The sequence below is a fragment of the Borostomias antarcticus genome (assembly GCF_949987555.1).
Source record: "Borostomias antarcticus genome assembly, chromosome: 9".
Classification (NCBI taxonomy): domain Eukaryota; kingdom Metazoa; phylum Chordata; class Actinopteri; order Stomiiformes; family Stomiidae; genus Borostomias; species Borostomias antarcticus.
The window spans coordinates 23,672,785-23,694,840 of record NC_140242.1 but is presented as its reverse complement, the minus strand read 5'-3'; the positions used below and the strand labels follow the sequence as shown (position 1 = coordinate 23,694,840).

Genomic DNA, 22,056 nt, shown 5'->3' with positions numbered 1-22,056 from the left:
AAAAGAGGTGAAAATCACTATTAGTCTGGCCATGTTGAGAGCTGCAGGAATGCGAAAGTAGAGTTAGACAGTTCTGTAAGAGCTGGCATGCAAGATTGGCTTTACAAGGTTTTGGTGAGTGTTTAACAAGTGTAATGTGAGCTAGCTAATATTAGCTAACTTGCGAGTTAATCGAGATGAGTAAAATTGTGTGTTTTAAATTGACAAACATCATGTGATGGTCATGGCACAATTCAGGATCAAAAAAATATTTTTCTCACGCTGTTCACTACAGCTCATAATTTTTCTAATTTAGGTCCCGTGGAGGTTTTCTCTTCCTGCTTCCGCTTTGGAACTCTTTAGAGCACATACTGTGATGTCTCTCCTGTATGTCTCTCCTGTATGTAGAGAGACTGGGCCAGTTTCAACTATGCAGGCCAGTATCAGCAGCAGCTGAACTATTAACTATGCATATGTGGCTCGCCTGTAATGGAATTTTCAAAAGCATTGTGGGAAACATGGGTGTTCTTTATTATGTGTGAACATCACCAGCGGAGAGAGGGAGTTCTATATCAGAGAGAATACTGACAAAGCCATATCAAAGGGTTATTGTATAATTCATAATCATGTGACAGCATGGAACAATGAAAGGTTTAATATCGCTGGTTCTTTGAGGAGGCTCGATTCTCACGATTTATCTAACCAATAAACATCATTCCTGCATAGGCGCTTCAGCAAAGTATGAAATGTACATACGGCACCTATAGTGTCCTGGGGGATGTGCAGTTGAGGTTATTTACCTCTGCGTCGAAGCGGGGATCCTGGTAGGCGTCACTGATGTTCACGGGGAGACCAGTAGATGCCACCAGCTCTGCGATGCTGTTGTTGATGAGCCAATCGGAGTAGGATGACTTCTCCATACTGTCTTTGAAACTAGGGACGCAGGAAATGAAATATCTGGGTTGTTCTCAAATAATAAGAAACCATAAACATTTATGATATAGAGGATAGAGAGCGGAAATAGTACTGAGATTTCCTGATTTAACTGAGAGGACTATGTCCATTGACAACATCCTTCTTGTCATCTTTGAAAAGGGGATTCTTTATTCACATCTCTCAGAGTGTGTGTGTGTGTGTGTGTGTGTGTGTGTGTGTGTGTGTGTGTGTGTGTGTGTGTGTGTGTGTGTGTGTGTGTGTGTGTGTGTGTGTGTGTGGAAGTACATTGTTGCCTCTCCTTGGCCCTCTTTTTAGCTTGATTTGTATTTAATGAATGTCTGGTGGATATCAATAAACCTCCCCTGCACCCTATGAAGTAATGAAAAGTTAATTGTCTGATCGTCTTCCTCCGCACTAAACACCCTCACACTCACACGCCAGAGAACTGGTTGGGTCCTCGCTAGGCTTCCCATTGCCATTCCTCTCTGTAGGCTCTGTGGACGACCCAATGATGGGCACGGCGACTGCGTTTCTCCCCGTCCCCAAACATCTCTGTGATAACCCTCCATGGCCTCTCCCTCTCTCCCCCTGCCTAGCCGTAGCCAACACTACCTCAACATTACTCTCCCCCTGCATAGGTGTAGCTGTAGTCTCAGCAGAACTCAACACTACCTCAACATTACTCTCCCCCTGACTAGCCATAGCTATAGTCTCAGCAGTAGAACCTAACACTGCCTCAACATTACTCTCCCAGCGGTGGGCAGGGTATCTGGGGTACATTAAAAATCCGAGACCTTTGACGTCAGATCTATTCACATAATTAAACTCATAAATCTTGCAAACATCCACCCCAATGGGGAAAAAAAAGAATCTTCAAGCAGGCCGTCGTCATAAATGCATTGTCCTTACGACTTAGTTATAATTTCTGTTTACTTCCAAACTTGGAATCAGGAGACGGTCATTTATTTGTCATTATAAAAGAGCAGTGTGCGTTTTACATGATAAGAGCAACACAAATCAGCTGTGATGTGTCTGCCGTCAGAGAGGCTGGCCTGGCCAGGCATACCGGCTGACATTTCCATGATTGCTATATTATTCTGCTATGATGCTTTTTTAATTACTGTCGCGCTTATCGCTGAAGCCTTGAAGTGGCCACGTCAGTTGTAGCCTGAGCTAGACTAGGCGGATAATTCCTCTTCCTTTTGCTGGTGTTTTTCATCCATGAACAGCCCACACAGTATTCAGCCATCTCTCTCCCTCCCTCCCTCGCCTCCCTCCCTCCCTCCCTCCCTCTCTCTCCCTCCCTCCCTCCCTCCCTCCCTCCCTCCCTCCCTCCCTCCCTCCCTCCCTCCCTCCCTCCCTCCCTCCCTCCATTCCCAAACCTGAACCATATCTGGTAGTAGAGGGAGGCACCAGAACCCAATGAAGGAGTGCTCCTACAGCAAGCCTTCCATTCACAATCAGCATATTACTTCCACAGCACTTTGGCGAAGATTAATCGTCACATCGCTCTCCCTTTTCTCTCCCAAGTTCTTGCGGAGAGAGAGAGGCCTCCAGAGAGCCAGCTCAGCCTGCGGCGGGTGGGGCGGGTGGGGGGGGGGGGGGGGGGGGTGCAGGTGCTCGGGGGCGCAGGGGAAGGAGGCGGAGCACACGTTATTCGGTGAGAACGCTGACGTCAGGAGCAGAGGGAAAAGGGAATATTTGCGTGCTGGAGAGGAGAGGCTCTCAGAGCTGCTCAGCAGAGGAGAAGGCTGTGAGCATGACCTATTTTTTATGTTTCAGTTGATCAGTCTCACAAACTCATTTGACGTCACGGTATAACATAGAGCAAACCTTTTTATTATATATAAGAATGTGTCAAGGGGCTGAGATTGCGTAGATGAGGAAGGTATACGGTTTTCTATAGTATGTCTATTCTGAAGAGGATTTCTAGATTTCTTCGAAGGATGCAGAAGGGCCACCTTGTCTCTGCTCTTACCTGCTGTCTGTGTCCGCGCTGCACTTAGGGGACAGGAGCTCAAAGGACTTTGTAAATTTCACCACCTGTGGGAAGTCAAACAAATACACGACTTTGAATGTCACTCCGCACTCCCTGCTCACACCCCCTCGTCAACGCCTGCTCTGGAAAGAGAGAGAAGGAGGCAGAGAGAGACAAAGAGAGAATGAACGTGAGAGAGAGCGCACCGGTGACGCGATGTCCTCCAGCAGCTGGACGGAGCAGCGTTCGCACTTGAGCAGCGTCTGGGCGCGGTGCATGATCTTCCTCACAATCTTCTCCAGGTCGGTCTGCTCCTCAAACAGGTCGTTGACCACCTCCAGCAGAGACTGCAGACGGCCAGGAGAGAAAAGCACCACTGCAGACACCATTCACTACCTTTCTGGACAAATGGCCACAGCACTAAGTAGACCGGCTTTCACCAAATACCACTCAAGGCTCTTTAAAACTAGATGTTTCACCTCTTTGAGCTATTAACACAATCATCATTATTCCTAATACATAAACAGACAGGGCAATATAACATCTGAGCAGTCCACAATAAAATTAAATCGGCCACTTCACCTAAAGCAATGCCAATTCGATAAAATACAACAGAGAGAGAGAGATCAATGTGTGACAAGCATTATAGCGTCTCCAAATGCCCCCCTGTGAGATTTACAGTACAGGCCCAGCCAGAGCCTCTCCCCCTTCACACAGCCAGCCAGACCCCCACCCCCCACACACAGCCAGCCAGACCCCCACCCCCCACACACAGCCAGTCAGAGCCCCTCCCCCCACACACAGCCAGCCAGACCCCCACCCCCCACACACAGCCAGCCAGAGCCCCTCCCCCCACACACAGCCAGGCAGACCCCCATCCCCCACACACAGCCAGCCACAGCCCCTCCCCCCACACACAGCCAGCCAGACCCCCACCCCCCACACACAGCCAGGCAGACCCCCACCCCCCACACACAGCCAGCCAGAGCCCCTCCCCCCACACACAGCCAGCCAGACCCCCACCCCCCACACACAGCCAGCCAGAGCCCCTCCCCCCACACACAGCCAGCCAGACCCCCACCCCCCACACACAGCCAGCCAGACCCCCACCCCCCACACACAGCCAGCCAGACCCCCACCCCCCGCACACAGCCAGGCAGACCCCCTCTCCCCCCGCACACGGCCCCCTCGGCCCCTCTGCAGTGCCAGCAAGTGGGCTGTTGAAGATCAATACCCAGGCTCCCGGTCAGCATGAGGGGGGAGATCAATAACCGGCCTCCCGGTCAGCATCACCCACCCACCCAAGACCCTAGCTTTTACCCTGCTCCGGTCGTACTCCTTCCTGGAGGCTGCGAAGAGCTGGGCGTTGGAGATGGCGATCCCACAGAAGGGCAGGTACATCTGCAGCACCTGTGGAAATGTCAGACACTGGTGGTCAGCACAGCTCAGCTCGTCACAGCCTCGCCTCTGGGCCCGCCGCGCAGCAACAAAGGGCTTCCGTGTTCGAAGACAGCCCCACATGCAACAGATCCAGAAGAACAAAGCTACGGCTCAACAGTCCAAGGTCAGAGGATGCTGGAGGTGGAGAGTCGGTATCCACCATCAACATGGAGAGAGCCTTCTCTCCTCTTATGTCCTCTCTGTCACTGAGTAGCCTCAGTGCATATCTGACCGTCGGGGGTTTCAAGAGCTGCCTTGTTGTGGTTGTAAATCTTGCTACTTTTTCAGCTTCACTGCGAAGCTGTCGTCTTTCAAATGTCAGGAATGTTTTTTTTTTTAGGCCAAGTGTGCTCTGGGGAAATACAAAGACAACATCAGAGTTGTATTGTGATTCAGTGTTTAAGAAAGCAAGCGTTCTGAAATGAAGCCAATGAACAGTGTCCTTTCACTAGCAGACAAATAGATCAATTCGGTTGACATTTCACCATTTGACTGACTGGTTTGACCCATAATGCCACAAGGTGAAAACATGAATTCCTTGACAGATTATACACGTTTTTCACATTGGTGAGTCATAACCTAATCAACAGCCTGATGGATACCCAGCAGCGTTTCCTATGTTGGTCATGATCCAAAACTATTCTCAGAGGCATGCAGTGAGTATATAGATAGATTGGGAGTAGGTGTGCCGTGTGAATTGTGTGTTATCAGAGCTCTTAGTATAAGCAGGACAAGCTCTATAGGAAGTCACCATGTGCTCCTATCTAAGAGACTCTCCACCACTTCTGTAGGAAAGTCTCCTGTGTTATTGCTATTTATTCCAAATGTATAAATTATTTGGAACAAACGAACAATCAGAAATAGAACCATATAGGCCTGCTAGTGTGATTGGATGTATATAGAGTATCCGTATTTCTTTCATTATTTATGTGTTTCTGTGTTCTTGCTAAACATTAGTTTATAAGTGATGGACTGTCTAGCCTATTGATGGTCTGCAACTGACTGCGCATTTGAAACAAGTCATATATAATTAGACTGAGAGCTAACGAGCGTCTCTGACTTTCAGGACTTAAAACAGTTCATCTGAACTCGACTCATTCACCGGCCTTGGGTGCCCGCCAGAGGATGTCCTTCTCTCAATAGTGGACCTACACTCAGTAGTGGACCTACACACTAGGGCTGTACAATATATCCTTTACACATCGTCATTACGATGTGCGCTTGCGCAATAGTCACATCGCTGGGCCTGCAATTTTTTTCCTGCTATGCCTACTGAGATATAGCTTCGCAACAGTAGGAGGCGCTAATGCACCAATGAACATCAAGCCAAGCCCGGCGACAGCACAGGTAGCAATTAGCAAGATTAGAAAAGAGGCCGAGAACTAATCGGGGACTCCCACGCCTTGTTTTACATATCGCAATATATATCGCAAAAAAAGTATATTGCTGCAATGTACGTTTTTGTCAATATCGTGCAGCCCTACTACACATGTAGTTTTGCTACAGTATTGAGAGTTAATAGGACTACAAGGGAAATTACAGATAGAACCAGTCCACATGTCAGTCTATTAGCTAGCATAGGCAACACAAGAGTAATGTTAGCTGAGTGAATAGTAACCATGTTATCAGCTCGCCAATGGGTACCTTTTCCCAGCTAGCTGACAACATAACATAACAGGACATGTTAGATTTACGAACAAAGACGCCTAGTGACAGCAAAATGCCCGTATAGATTTGGACCAAAGCAATACCCCACTGAGTTAGGATCCATTACTGTCGGTCAAGTTACTTTTTTATTTTCCTTTATTGACTTCAGTATTGATTTTTGAACGGATTCATTATTGATTATTATTGGGTAAATAAATGCTATTGTTCCCCCTTTTTCTAAAACCTGTGTGACAACCCCCATAGTGTCTGCCAGCTCTAATCTGCACCGAAGGCTCTAGTCTCAGGTTAGCTTTATTGAGTTACATGATAAAGCAGCATCTTCTAGGCCCTTGCTTTTATAACTACCCTTTGACTAAGTATCAATAGATATCGGGCTGCTGCTCTCCTCTCAGTGTTCGGCGCTGGCCTCTGCTCATATTACTCTCTGCAACCAACTGTGCAAGGAAAGGCCAGGAACCCGGAGACGATACCTACATGAGAGGCTGTTCAGGTGTGGCCAGCGCTAGAGTGGCACCTGGTTCCTCTTAAGAGAGATCTTCTTTCAGTGGAGGGAGAATGTGAGAGTGCGATGGGGAGATAAGTGCCTCACATCTGCTCAGGGTGAGTGAACAGAGTCAGGGCAACAGCATCATTTGAACCTGCTTCGTAATTCCACCAGCAAACCTCTCATCGATAGGTTGTCGCTTGGTTGTTCCGTCATTGCTTCCTAATTGCTTGCTTGCTTGTCTGGCAGAGGAAGTGATTGTTACCCCAACACGCATTAGCGTTCAATTACAAACCGTTTATTCATTTCAAAATGTTAATTCGGTGCGGTTACCTGACCGATTACAATGTTATGCCACATGTAAAAGAGGAAGATAAAGGTTACCATCCCAGCAGTCCTTGTGCATCCTGACACATAAATCATTTTACCTTAAATATTGCTTTCACACACTGAACAAAAAAGTTGAAGCTCAAGCTGAAGCCCATGCTGTACATAGACCTTCATTTCCACAGTCCTATGAAATTGCATAATAATAATCTTCCAGGGTTGCTGGGGCCATCAATAGAGCCAGCAGGAACAGATTGATTACCAGGCTGGACTTTGGGGACCCAGCTATAGATCTGCCTGTAGAAGTAACGGGGGAAACTCAAGTAAAGCATTGCTCGCTCTAATTAGATTCTGTCAGGCAGGTCATTATACAGGGCCGCATTACAAACAAGAGTGTTTGCCTGGAGACCTCAGGATTTACCCGTGAAGAGTAGTTTAATAGTGAAGCTAGCTGACCACGGCCTTGAATAGCAGCCTATCTATCTGTCTAATCTATCTATCTATCTATCTATCTGTCTGTCTGTCTGTCTGTCTGTCTGTCTGTCTGTCTGTCTGTCTGTCTGTCTGTCTGTCTGTCTGTCTGTCTGTCTGTCTGTCTGTCTGTCTATCTATCTATCTATCTATCTATCTATCTATCTATCTATCTATCTATCTATCTATCTATGTCTAAGTGTTATGACAGAGGTTCAGTAGATACAGGCCTAGGCTAGGACAGCTGTTTAACTCATGGAGCTAGCCAAGACTGTATTCATTCATGTCATGTGTTGTGATGCGAGATCAATATTGCATTGCCCAGTCTGTCTATTCCCAGAGTGTTCCCCAGTCCGTCTCTTCCTAGAGTGTTCCACCATCCGTCTGTTCCCATAGTGTTCCACCATCCGTCTGTTCCCAGAGTGTTCCACCATCCGTCTGTTCCCAGAGTGTTCCACCATCCGTCTGTTCCCAGAGTGTTCCACCATCCGTCTGTTCCCAGAGTGTTCCACCATCCGTCTGTTCCCAGAGTGTTCCCCAGCCTGTCTGTTCCCCGGCTGCAGCGGTGTATGTGGAGCAAAGCCTCCGGTTCCTCTGATGTCACGAGGATGATGCAGGCTTGCGCCAGCACAGCACAAATATTAATGCCAGAGGAATCCACACCGAGACAAATTCCACAATGAGGCCAGCTCTTTGTTATTTAATTACCCCATGAATAATTTCAGACAGTTCACAAAGCAGGTGAAAATGAATGATCCTGTCTCCTCCCTGTCTTATGCCTAGCTCTGAGGGGCCTAGTTCTGAGGGGGACAGGAAGGGACATCGTGGGCGTTCAGTGACGGCGGCGTTGCGGTTCCTCGCGGAGCGAGGGCGTCTCCGTGGCCTAGTTTCCCAGAACACTTGAACAGCACATTTTCACATGCAGGCCACTGCTCATTTCCACATGCAGGCCACTGCTCATTTCCACGTGCAGGTCACTGCTCATGTCCACGTGCAGGCCACTGCTCATTTCCACATGCAGGCCACTGCTCATTTCCACATGCAGGCCACTGCTCGTTGGGTAAAACCAGCTCTCAAGACGCACAGTCAGTGAGCGATGCAGCAGGCCAGTAACCCAGCAACAGTAGATGAACACTACATCCAATTAGCTATGACAATGAACTGCTCTAAAGTGACATTTTAATATTATTAGTCTAAAAAAAAGACATTTAAAGCTGACGTTGACACAATGAATTCTGAGGGTGCAGTGTGTTCAGAGTAACGACGCTGGGGTGGATTTACGCACATGTGTTACCTCTCAGCCAGACTCTCCTGAGGAGCTGTGGCTGTAAAGCGCTCCAGTTCTTTATAGACCTTAATTCCACTGGATGAATGAGAGCCTTTAAAGGGTAGTGACTCCTCGGTGGTTTCCCTGTGTTCTGCAGACCAGCATTAGCACTAGGGGACCTATCCTCCACAAAAACAAATATCAGACCCCAGAGTCGAGGGTGTAATAACCGACAAGACAGCTTGATCCGTTCCAGACCCAGCGGCGGTGTTGCCTCACATTAACGAAGACAATCAACAGTTTTCGTTGGTGGAACGCAGGCCCCTGCAATCTCCGTGACCAGGGCCTCGGTGTCATTCATGAGGAGGAGTACAGAGCTGTGCTCAGGAGATTCGCCCTTGATTCTTGATTTTATTCTGTACCTCTTCTGTTCTGTTCTATCTTTCTGCTGCTGTAATGCCCAAATTTCCCCTCCTGAGGATCATTAGTTAATTAGTTAAGATAAGTTATATATATATATATATATATATATATATATATATATATATATAACTTATCTTATCAAGTGAACAGACAACACAGCATGTTTCCCTCAATGTCGGCCATTTTGAATGTCAATGCGAGAGGCAGGCCTGCGGTAACACCCTAACCCTAACCCAACCTCGGCCACTGCAGACACGTCTGAATCACAGAGATCCCCTCCCTGGGAAAAAAAGAGAAACCAGAGAAAGAGGGCATTCGATGAAAGGTTACAGGCCTTTCCCTCTTTAATGATCATCACTTGAAGCCCAAATTGGCACTAATTACTCTGATTTTCTCTGAGGGGCCGCTCCCTGGGCAGCGAGCCACAGAGCAGCGTTTCAACATCAGTTCAGCACGAGTTCAGCCAATCAAAAGAAGGGAGCACTGTTTCCTGCTCTGTGCCGCTGACGTCTGTCCAATGAGGCGCAAAGCGACAGTGCCAGCGAGCCCCCGGACTGCTGTCAGCCAGCAGACCAGGTCTGTGGCTCACATGACTCTACTGCAGCTGTCATGAGTCCATGTCATTCCATTAAGCCTGCCTCTCAAAGCCACTGCTGGCAATATCCTGCCAGGACTCACGCCAGAGGTACACCAGACAGCTTCAATTATTTTAAAGGGCATTTAATTTAGATTTAATTCAGGCACTGTAGGGACACAGGGAGCGGAATAAAGGACAACACTGGGGTCCTCTTCACGGTGGGATGCCGACATCCTCAGGGTTATCAGCAGTTATAAATGGCTGGGATGTTGTGCACAGGTTGAACCCATGCTACACTATGGCTGGTAGGCAGGAACATGGGATATTACTGTCTGACTTGACTTGTCTCACCACCTTACTCGATATCAGTATGAATGAGTGATGCCAAAGACTACATCTATACAGAGGTGTTACAAATAGAATTTGAATATCGTATCATCAGTATAATGGTGTTCATTCCATCCAGAGGCACAATCTGCCAGATAACCTGTTGATTATATTATTAACTGTAAATCTGTAGCATCAGTCTGTAGCTCCACTGAGAAATTGAGTTCTCTTTTCTCTCTCTGCATATTTACTCAAAACAATTGGGAACTTGTGTGAAAGTGGTTATTACCATAGTGTTTATTAGAGTATTGCTTCAACTCAATGTGCCAGGAAATGTGGCGCAATGGGGACAGGAATTAGAGGACGCAGAGAGAGGGGACAGTTTGGCTGCTAGCCTTAACCCTAACCCTCAACAGTATTGAACTGTATTTGTAGGTACATTTTAAATGAAGGAACTTGTATATTACACTTTACTGTCCTACTTGGAAAAATACAAAAAATACAATCTAAGATCTATTTTTGTTAACTAGTATTATAAGATACTGCAAAATGAAACAAATAAAACAAAGTGACAATGTGAGGTCCAGAAACTGCATCATGAAGTCAACATAATATTTGCATATTAGAAATCCAATCTGTGTATTCTTCAAATAAAGATAATGAGAAAATACAATTATGCATGAGTACAACCATTATCCTCGCTCCCTAGGACTCCCTAAACCTGCAGGGAATCAACACAACACAATTTACTGAGAATGGCATTTAAGAACTGAGTCATATAATGTGTTTCAACCATTCCATAACAGAGCATTATAATGGAGGGCATACTGTAGCATTCATTTTCTTTTTTTAAAGATATTTTTTAGGGAATTTCTGCTTTAATGGGATAGACAGTTGAAGGACAGACAGGAAAGGTGGGAGAGAGAGAGAGGGGAAGACATGCAGCAAAGGGCGTGGGCCGGATTCGGACCCACGCCGCTGCGGTAAGGACTAGCCTTTATATGGTAAGCGCCTCAACCCACTGAGCCACCGGGGCACCCCTTCATTTTCCACATTACCTACATAGTTAAAGCGGTGCTTGCTGGCTCTGTACGTGGAGAACATGTCGTGTGGACCTTTCTGTGCTCTCAGATACTACAGTGGCATAGGGATTCATTACTAATTCAGCTGCAGCCCTCCCAAGCATTAGCGTGATGCTAATGCAATGTGAAACATGCAGAAAAACACGAAGAAAAAAACGTGTGCGTCATTTCTGTTCATTATACCCAGTGGAACGCGTCTAAATCTAATAATCAGGGGCTTTCGGTCTATACCTACGGCAGAATGCACAGGATGCGTCAGGAATATCTTCAATGGTGCGTTAGGGTTTAACATGTTCACTGTGGGAGATTTCTTCGACTTCATGTTTCCGAGCAAGTTTCCTGCCCAGCCAACCGGGGTTAAGAGATGCGTTGATGAAACAAGACAGTCCAAGGGTCAGGGTGCACAACTCTCCCACACATCCCAGGGACAGCTGCCCTCCATGGAAGAGCACAACACGGCTCATTACGCTTCTCAGAGACCGAGGAGTGAGCTAAATGAGTGACTGTGCCAAATAACAGTTTATTAGGAATCAGCAGATTCCATCAGGAACATCAGTGCCATACACGAGCCCCAACAACGGCGAGCTTGGCTCATCTGTTTACAGCTTAAACTCATGATGCAAAGACTTTCTGACCCTTTGTGTGGCAACAAAAGCTGACACATAAGAAAAATTTGATGCAGCGCTGTGTGTAATGTCATATACTCCACTGTATGACTTAGAGTAGAAGTAAAAATTACTTAGAAGTTACTTTGCTTCTATTTTAATTGTCATTAGATCAACTGTAATTTGATTATTGTCAAACAAAATAGTATAAAACTGAAAGATATTTTCTATACAGGTGCATCAATTTGCCTTAAGGTCTGACTTAACGATAGACACTTGTCCATTTGGATAGAGGTAGAGCCGGCCAGAAACATGACAGTCTGAAAGACGAGTAAAGGGTGGAGAAACACTTAATTTTACTCAAAACAAATGACCAGTAATAGAACGCTGCTATGTTGCTGAAACCACTTCTCTCTAGGAACCAAAGAGAACCATGCTATTTTCCATACAGAGAACCATCACTTTTACGGCGATATGAGTGAGATATGTGAGTGATTTGTTTAAGATTACAGAGCTCTTGCAATCCTTCATATGGTAATGGGTAATGGGAACATATTCCCTCCCCAGTAACAACAATGCTGAACTAAACAACACCACTGCTGTGTTGTGACTGGAGTACGATGTAAACATTTAATAGATCACATTTCTACATTATGGAATTTACAGTGTAGTTTAGAGTGTTTTTTTGGGTGCTATTAACAGAACTGAATGAGCATCATCCTGAGACACCTAAAGAAATTTAGACTACCAAAGAAAATGACAGTACTCTTCTACACCTCCATCATCAAGTCCTGATCCGATCTGCCGAGAAGGTGATCGGCTGCAACCTGCCCTCCCTCCTGGTCCAACCTGCCCTCCCTCCTGGTCCTGCACACCTCTAGGACCCTGAAGTGGGCCAGGAAGACTGCGGCCGACTCCTCCCACCACGGCCATAATCTCTTCATGCCACTCCCCTCAGGCAGGAGGCTGCGGTCCATCAGGACCATGTCTGCACCTCAGAGAGGCAGCTTCTTCCCCACGTCCACCAGCCTCATCAGCAAAACTTGTGTCCCGACTCCCCCCTGCTCCCCCCCACCACCCCTGCCCCACCAAGGACCCCGCCACCGTTGAGAGGAACTTGCACATGACCACTGAACATACTGTATAGAACACACCGCACCACATATCACACCGCACACACACACACACACATACACATACTGTACATACACTCACACACACATCTATCTGCTCACTCACTGGATATACACTGACCGCACCATTTTGGTATAGGCTATTGTTATTTTTCTTAGCTTATCCGTTTTTGCAAAACAAGCATTTTGTACTCGCCCTGTGCACCGTCCTGTCTTTGCACTGTCCTGTCTCGTCACTGCGCCCTGTCTAATGTTGTCTCCATGTTATACACCACGACCAAAAGCACATTCCTAATACGTTGAAAGACTGCATGGCAATAAAACGATTTCTGATTCTGATCAGAATGGTAGAAATGAGTGACCTAGGTGGTTTCAACTAATGAATAGATTCCTTTCAAATGATTCAGATGAGAACTAGTCAGTGGTGTCTAAGTTGTAAGTGGTCTTAACATGGTCTAGATGTGTCTTCCTTGGAGTTTCTAACTCATTGCATTAATAGTTTCAGGAAGCTGATATAAAAGATGTGAGATGTTCCCTCGGAGACAAAGGCATAACTCTTATAGCTTTATAATTCTTGGTTCAAACAATGAGAATTGCGATAATTGCGGGATAATGTGTGAAGTATTCAGGAGAAGCACAGTTAGAAGCAGAGAGTCACACTCAAAGATAAATTCAGCGCAGGACTCATCTAGTAATAGTCTCACAACGGAGTGTTAATAGTTGTAATGGAAATCAACTTTTTTAGCTTTATGCTAAACTACTGTACCTTCTCATCGTCCTCAGTGAAGGCAGCTCCTCCAGGACTCTTGTTGATGGCCTGAGCCACACCGATGATCTCTCCGTCACTGTTGCAGATAGGCATGCACAGCAGAGACTTGGTCTTGTAACCTGTCAGCTTGTCAATCTCGTCACTGAAACGACGGTCCTGCAATGCATGATGGGGAAGCAGAACAAAAGGAACACATCAATAACATTTTTAAGAGAGTGATAATTTAACAGGACGTTTTGAAATTGTATCATGTCAGCAATTAACAATTGTTGTCTTGTTAATAAATTCACGGTTTATCAGTTTTGCCCACTAATGTGCATTGTGCAGAATGCACATGTACATTGCAGTATACAATAGATACATTTTTGTGTTGTGCTCAAGGTCTCATTTGCATCAAAATATTGGTATAAAATTATGTTTTAACAACATTCATACTGTTGACTGTTGATAGTGATAAAATACATGTGTTTCTTGGTCATTAAAATGTTTTATTTTTAATCAAATTTCTATCTTTATTTCTCTTAAAGACATACAATAACAAAAGCCCACCCACAAAAACAGATAAGGAACAAAAATAACATACAATATACAGACAACATACTAAGTACAATGCTCGGGCAGTGCGCAGTCTATTAAGTCCTTCAGCTCAGTGGCCATTGGTCATTAAAATGTGTATCTTTCGTGTCTCTGTTGATATGGGGGGATTCAGCTGAAAGTGCTGCATCACTTGAAAAACTAAAACAGAACGGATTCACACACACACACACACACACACACACACACACACACACACACACACACACGCACACACACTATTACACACCTGATAAGCATCAGGGATGTTGACAGTTTCTCCATGCTCAGCAACATATCCAATGATTCCTTTTCCCCAGGGAACCTGAACTTCATCCGAGTTAGTCAGAGACGGTAAAACTGTGATACCTGCATGAACATCAAAGAACTTTGATACCAATGTCTTCTTATTGGCCGTGCCTTCCACTAAGAATAAGGAACAGCGGTCTGAATCAACCATAATACATACAAACACCAGGATTTTGTAGCTGAGACTAGTTAAATCCAAGTCGTTAGATATGTCTTTTACCAGTTCCAAGAAAAAGTCTCTTTCATTATGTTCCTTCAGGTAATATTTGAAATCGACAGCTGTGGACGGGTACTGAGGTATGTTCACTCGAGATTCCAGGAGCGCACTGAGGATGTGGGCAGTGGTCGGGGGTAGGGAGCTGGCTTTCCTTAGCAGAGCCCGGCGTCTCATACTGGTCAGCGGCTCCTGAGCCCTGGAATTGACGTGCTCATCATACGTCCTGTTTGCGTTGATAGCCTTTGATCTGGCGAAAGTTTTCCGCAACTCCTTCTGCGAGACTCTCCTTTGGAGACCATCACCTTTGCTTGCCCAGCTGTCTTTACAGACAGTCGTCTTCTCTGGCTCTGCAGAGGCAGCTGGTGTTTTACTTGCCTGGTGATTCTTGAGCCATTTTTCCACCATGCTATACTTTCCCTTTCTGTTCAAGTAGTCCTCAAACAACTCGGGATGCTTGTCCAGAAAACTTTCAACGTCAGAGAATACCATATTCGATACTGCCATGTCTGGTCTTGCGATGGTCCTCGGGGAACCATATAAATAAAATTAGACAGAAAATGTTCATTTATAACAATTCAGTGTCAAAAAAAGGAAAACATTTCAACCAGAACTTCCGACTACCCATTCCGAATGTAACTCCACCGGAGCTCGACAACTCGGGTACAGCGCACGACGCAAAATAGGATGGAGACCTGAGCGACAATATTTCCCAAAACAGTTTTGCAGTCTGTTGCAATAAATCCAATTGTGATTTTTTAAAAACAAACAAATAAACGATAATGCACGTTCACAGTTTACACTCACGGGCTTCGCCTTAAAGAAATGTCCACAATGTACAGTGTACCACTCATCACCAACGTGTAGATCTTGTGCGCAAATGACGTCGACTACTTTCGACGCTCCACATCGTCATTCGAACGCATCTCCAAAACCTCAGAACTCATCATCAGCTCAGATGTGCAACTCCCCTCTGATAATTCCTCCCAATTGACTTACATAATAAATAGGTATAACCAGCCTATATAACCTACCATTAGTGAAGGTTGATTGCGGCAGAAGGCCAATAAAGCGACCTGGACCATGGGCTTTCCAATTTAGTAGCCTATACCCTTAAAGTGTGATAACAGTGGCCCCTGGTGGAGAGTGTATGTGTGTATGGCGCGTTAAAGTGGGTCCACCACTGTAACATAGGGAAATCCCCACCATGTAAAGATTCAAAATCCAAGATTCGTTTTATTAGCCAGGTATGGTTCACACATTTTAGGAATTTGACTAGGGTAATGGCACACGCTGTTGAAAACGGATAGGACAGGGTGCAGCAGGACAGGACAGGACAATGCAATCATGCAAAGACATGACATGTCCATGTACTGGATCAAGCTACCTGTGTCATGTCCGTGTTGGGTCAAGCTACCTGTGTCATGTCCGTGCTGGGTAAAGCTACCTCTGTCATGTCCGTGCTGGGTAAAGCTACCTGTGTCATGTCAGTGTACTGGGTTGAGCTACCAGTGTCATGTCCGTGTACAGGGTCGAGCTAGCCCTGGTCCAGGTCGGTATACTATTCAGGGCTACACCCCGGTATACCGCCCTGTCAGGGACCATTCTTGGCACCATAGACTTTTTGTGCATGGCTGTAAGCCAGCATCTTGGATAGCGATTGTCTGGTTGCCAGTCCCTCCATCCCTCCCTTACTCCGGTCAATGTTGACCTGCATTTCTCTGTTGGCACCACAAGAGGCAGTAGTCCCAGCACACCAAAATAAAGAAGAACACCAAAATCAACCAACTGATCTCTACTGCACAAGTAGAGTAGCGGTGAAAGTATTGGACTCCCACCTGGGAGATCGGGGTTCAAGACCCAATGGGAATGATTTTCTGGGACTATACCCCAAGCCTCCACACATTCATCCTAACACTCCAAATTTTCCCAGATAGCACACAGATATCGGGCCTCCATCGGAATCAGAGCGACAATCCGCTGGAGTGTTTCTACTGGGGGGTGTCTAGAGGGGCACCGTTGTTAAACAGCTGGAGAATTTCTGCTGGTGAGTCGGTAGTGGTCTCAGAGCGGAATTCCACTTGCATTTGCACACGTTATTTCTGATGGTAAAACTCATGTGGACCTCTGTTGGGATACCGTCGGAATTCCGCTTCCATGACACGCCCTCCCCTGTCCCTTTTCCCATGGTGGAACTCGGTTGGGATACCGTCAAAATTCTGCTTGCAACCGTCACTGTAGGGTAGTCTTGAACAACATAGTCACTGACGTCCAGCTCAACACAACGCCCCGGACAGGTCAGGTAAATTCTGGTTCAAAATGTAAAGCTGTATACAAATGTAACCCAGGTAGTTAATAGACTGGACTCAGTGTAGAATACAAAAATAGTTTCTTTATTTTGAACACATTAATATTAAAATACTTTTATTCTACATGTATTTTTATATTGTGAGAGCAATGACAGACATACAGTGACAATACATATACAAAAGATGACCACTGCTGACTTAAGCTGGCTTGGCTTCTGGCCTATGACTGCAACAAGAGAAGGGGGTTCATATGTGACTCAAGTACGTGTACACTACACTCCGCCTGATCGGCTACTCTTCACCTCCTCAGAGTAGACAATACACTGCATCTCCGTAGAGCTGCAAGCCAACCAAACTGGTGCAAAAGGCCCCAACTTTTGATGACAGTCTCAGCCAGGTAAACCTGTTGCACACTTTGTACCAGCAAGTGGGGAGATGGTTAAAATGCACAAACAAATAAAAAACAAAAATAAATGTACAAGACCAGCTGACTAGCCCCGAATTTCAATTATCCAATCTTTGTAAGACCAACTGTGAGCAAGACACGCTCACTTACGGTGGCCAGTCAACTGATCTGTGACATAAACTTAAGCTATAGGGAAAAAAAGCCCTTTCCACATAAGCCTACAAAACAAAAGTTCAATTACAACACTGCAAAAATACCCATTTATCCTCAACATTAATATATTATTAAAAGTTTTAATTAATAAAGAACAGGCCATTACTGAATGCTGCTAGGTGGCTACACAGATCCATTCAACAGCCTCACTCTCTGCAACCGCCGGTTGTGCAACTAGTTCCAGACAGTAACTCTCATGTACGTTCTCATGCACGTTCTTGTTAGTTGGCTACAAACGTGTATTACCGGTGATAGACTGCATTTACCGTTCTAGGCCACAGGAGGGCAGCAACAGGCTTAGATAGACTGTGTTCCTTGTTCAGTTTCAGTAATTCAATGAGTATTTGAGTTAGGCTATTTTGTTATTTGTGTAATTATTTCTGCTACTTATATATTATATTTCTTTATCATTTCAGAGACCACACACTCACTGTCTGTTTATGTAAATGAAGAAAATTTAAAGGTCAAATAATGCTTATTAAGGGTTTAAAAAGTAGTAATATTGTCACAATACTGAGGAAAGCTTGCGTGCAATGAGCGCAAGAATGCTCTCCTCTCACTTAAGAAACTGGGCTCAGTATCATGATCATGATCACAAGTTTATACAGTTTGCATATTTTTAAGCAATGGTAGTGTCTACTTTTCATGTCAGTGAGTCTAACAAAATTTATAATGCATGGGTTGTGTCTTTTGTCATTTCTCACATGGGACCTTCATTCCTGTCTGGGCTGATCATCGACCACTATGTTCCTGTGATCTGGAATAAAACAAGTGCAGAGTTAGTGTTGTTTTCTCTTTCAATGTCTAGTTAATGGAGTAAACAGTGAAAAATTCACCAAGGGGTGGATCAGGATCTGCTTCAATTAGGTCCTCAGAATTTTAACAATCAGAAGTGGGCCTTACAAAAGGTTGAGAATCCCTGGTGTAATGTAATAGTTTGTTGTAAATTAACTGTGTCAAACTGATTGTTGAAAACTGGGTGACTAATTAAGTGACCAATTACAAGTCCCATTGATATACTAGACTTGTGCTTACTGTTATGTTTCTCTGTGTATGCAACTCTGTTTTGTTTTCTGCTCCTCCTGTTCTCGGTCCCACTCCCAGATTCCTGAGTGGATCCAGTTATAATTAATATAATTCAAAGCATTTTAATAAACATGAGCATTGTGATTTGTGTTTGTCACTGGATGTTAAAGAAGTTATGTAAAAATGTGGTTACCTGGTGGTGCTATGTCAGTTATTGAATTAATGTGCAGTAATTGAAAATTTGAAATACTATATATTAGGCTATACTTTGCATGTATTTACCAGGTAAATGTTTAGTAATTGGGGGACTATGAAAGGAAGGGTTACCCAAAAAATGTTCAGAGTACGTTAATTTAGCAATAGAAATCCATAAGCCTAGGGCCAATGGGCCTAGGATATAGACAAACTACCGGTGGAATGGTGGTGGAGCAATAGCGGGAGCATTTCAGATTACTAGCGGGCCGCTGTCCCTGATGCTAATAATCCAGAGGTCCGCTTGCCATTCGATGTGCAAATGGCACCCGAATCCATCATGACCTACACCTAAGGCCAACCTTCTCCTAAGATTCAGAGTGGTTGTGGGTAACCTAGCCTACTTTATTTACGTCATAACATGTTACTTGATCCGATGCCACTGCCAGAAAATGTCATGACACTGCACACTAATGAAACGGAGGGACAAGGCCACTACTAGAAAAATACATGACACTACACACTAATGAAACAGAGGGACAATGCCACTACTAGAAAAATACATGACACTGCACACTAATGAAACAGAGGGACAATGCCACTACTAGAAAACAACACTGCCCACTTATGGAAAAGAGGGACAGCACCACTTCAATTTGACTCTGTTACAAGAGTTTGTAGGTATTCATTTGTAGTGTATATTTGTTTATATGCTGTTCCCACTACAGAAAACCAACCAACAGGCCAATGTTTAGTCTGATTTATTAAATTCAGTTGACACTGAATTATGACGTTTGAAATATGTGGTACAGGCAACATGAGACATCACCATAGCAGAGGAACCCTTGCGATTCAGATTCACTAGATGCATGACACGTTAGCATTCAAACCAGTAACCATAAAATCTTAAAACCAAAGACACTATCAATTCATAGTAAATATCCTACACAGCTTTCACTCAACACATTCTGGAATACATACACAACGGTTTAATAATTTATCATATAAGCACCTGTTAAACCAGGGGATGTCATTCATTCCTTCATCAAGATGAAGGAACATATCAAAGAGAGATAGATCTGTGATAAATATGGCCACTGGTCACAAACGCCATTCTGAGTCACATCAAGTCCTGTTGCGACATCCGAGCTGCACCATCCCAAGTCAGGCACAAGACATAACTGTTGTTTAAAGGCTTAGAATAGAAAGTCCTAGCTCCTTGAAAGATCTGCCTCCTGCCCTCCTCTGAACAGCTGATAACACGTACGGCATGAAGGCAGACACACACTGGACAACATAGAGAGAGCCACGAACGAGGTCTACGAAGTTGCAGACTTCAGGTACGCTACAAGGTCTGCTCTCTCTCCCTTCTTCTTGATGCCGGCAAATATCATCTTTGTTCCTGGAATGTATTTCTTGGGGTTTTCCAAGTACGTCAAGAGGGTGCTGGTCTCCCAGACGATGCCTGCAATCAGAGGGGAAGACATGTTACATTTTAGTCCTTTAGTAGACACTTTCATCTGAAGCCACTTACAATAAGTACATTTGTCTAGATGAGGAAGTGAACCAACTGGAAAAAAAAAAGTTGGACACTTTGCATGTTTTCCACAGAGGGATCAATAAAGTATCTATCTATGTCATGGTTCGTAGGATGGATTGTAGGGTAGCTAGATTCACTACCTTTGCTTTTGTTGGCATCTGTGTAGGAATAACCTTGCGCCTGTCCGGTTTTGCGACCAAACAGACCCCAGAGGTTCGGACCGACTTTGTGCTTGCCTCCCTCTTCCACAGTATGACACTGGGCACACTTCTGGACAAAAGCCTTCTTTCCCTTGTTAATGTCACCCATGATTCCTGTTAATAATAGATAATTGTCAATTAGCAAAATGAGCTTTCAACACCATTGTCAAGTTATTTGCCCAAAGAGATCAAGTGATAACGGGCGATAGTTTCGTATACACACACACACACACACACACACACACACACACACACACACACACATTGATGAATAGGCTACGAATCAGAAGAATACGTCTGACTGGTAAACTCACACAATAACCAAGTTGTTACATCATCTTTTCCCGTGAGAGTACGTTTCTGACCAGATAAGATTACTTGCTAAGTGTACTGAGTCAATACACTGACATGGTTTTCCAGGTAATAAGTCTTCTACTGTACTTGATTTCATAATGTACCGTCAGGCCTCCTGTCAGCCGCATGGGGCGTCCAACTAGATGTTGCGCAATTACTGCAGTGCTGCTAGCTAGTGCTAGCATGATCAACGTCTTAGAAAACGACGAGCTGAATACACATCACTAGCTATATTGGAGACATATTCATGACAGGAAACGTGTGAGATTGTCAACTGGGGGGGCAGCTATCAGCTACTGAATCGCACGCATTATATTAGCTAGCTATTAACAAACGGAGGATTAGCCAATGTAGCTAGCTAGCACTAGCACCGGTAGTAGCACCGGCTCGACTGAGCATGCGTGCGGGTGTAGCTAGAGTTGAACAATAGTCAAAACTTACAGCGACTACAATAAGAATACATTACAATCACAAACAAGCTAGAATATTTAAAGAACGAGTGATGAATTCATAAAAATAAATCAAAGGGCTACATTAGTAACTTTAGCTGCCAGGAAACCAGCGGACTCGAAGACACGTTTCACAGACACCGGCGAAAAGAAGACTAACTTTCATTCGAAGAAAAATGTGAGATCTGATGTCTATAAGTGTCAGTGGACAACGCAGTGTAAGAAAGTACATGAAAAGTCATACTTGATCAGTTATATTTTCACAGAAGTATTCCTTGAGATCTTTTTCAGTGTGAGTCCTCTTGCCTGGGAGGTCGCGCCGAAGAGAGTAACCTACGTCGTCCTTCTACGTCGTCCTTCAATGAGAGAGAAGTTACTCCATAGTGACGTCATCCCAGGCAGTCCAGTCACATGCTCTGTTCTCACCGTCATAAAATGTCGTTCTCAGCTGTCGCAAACCCAGACTGCCATTGGCCATGTAGGCTAATCTATGGTGCATGGAGTGAAGGAAAATAAATAGTCTAGCCTACAATTACAAATATCATACAATTGTGTACAATTGTGATGGGTTGTTGGGTGACCTCATACCACACAACTCCAGTGGGCTACAGTTTATAAATGATTGGCTACAAGTGTATTGGCTACACTTGATTGGTGTCAGCATACAGTATAGTTTGGAATATTCTTGATATGGGAGGAGTTTTGAAACAATTTCCTTATCGCTATCAAGGAGGTGCCCTACCCTCTCTACTCAGACCATGGATGACTCAGACCCAAAGATGGCAAACTAGCTCTGGATAGTGTG

The 22,056-nt window shown here is 44.8% G+C and overlaps 2 protein-coding genes across 2 annotated transcripts in view; both read right to left on the bottom strand.

Moving 5' to 3' along the window:
* The window catches only part of pde11a (phosphodiesterase 11a), a gene marked incomplete at both ends in the record, with an annotated part of 41,939 nt that extends 26,870 nt beyond the window's left edge, over positions 1-15,069 (bottom strand). The window contains 6 exons of the mRNA XM_084442921.1: positions 780-912; positions 2,894-2,958; positions 3,100-3,240; positions 4,214-4,303; positions 13,464-13,622; positions 14,290-15,069. Of these exons, the coding sequence (XP_084299047.1) occupies positions 780-912; positions 2,894-2,958; positions 3,100-3,240; positions 4,214-4,303; positions 13,464-13,622; positions 14,290-15,069 (1,368 nt within the window). The remainder of the gene's footprint in view (positions 1-779; positions 913-2,893; positions 2,959-3,099; positions 3,241-4,213; positions 4,304-13,463; positions 13,623-14,289) is intronic.
* Positions 15,070-19,459: 4,390 nt separating this feature from the next.
* LOC311313138 (cytochrome c-like) lies at positions 19,460-21,605 on the bottom strand. The gene is made up of 3 exons (XM_084443195.1): positions 21,496-21,605; positions 20,389-20,562; positions 19,460-20,173 (listed from the first exon to the last, which is right to left on the bottom strand). Exons 2-3 carry the CDS (start codon positions 20,555-20,557, stop codon positions 20,028-20,030), a joined length of 315 nt encoding a protein of 104 aa, XP_084299321.1. The 5' UTR covers positions 20,558-20,562; positions 21,496-21,605; the 3' UTR covers positions 19,460-20,027.
* Between the last annotated feature and the right edge of the window lie 451 nt (positions 21,606-22,056).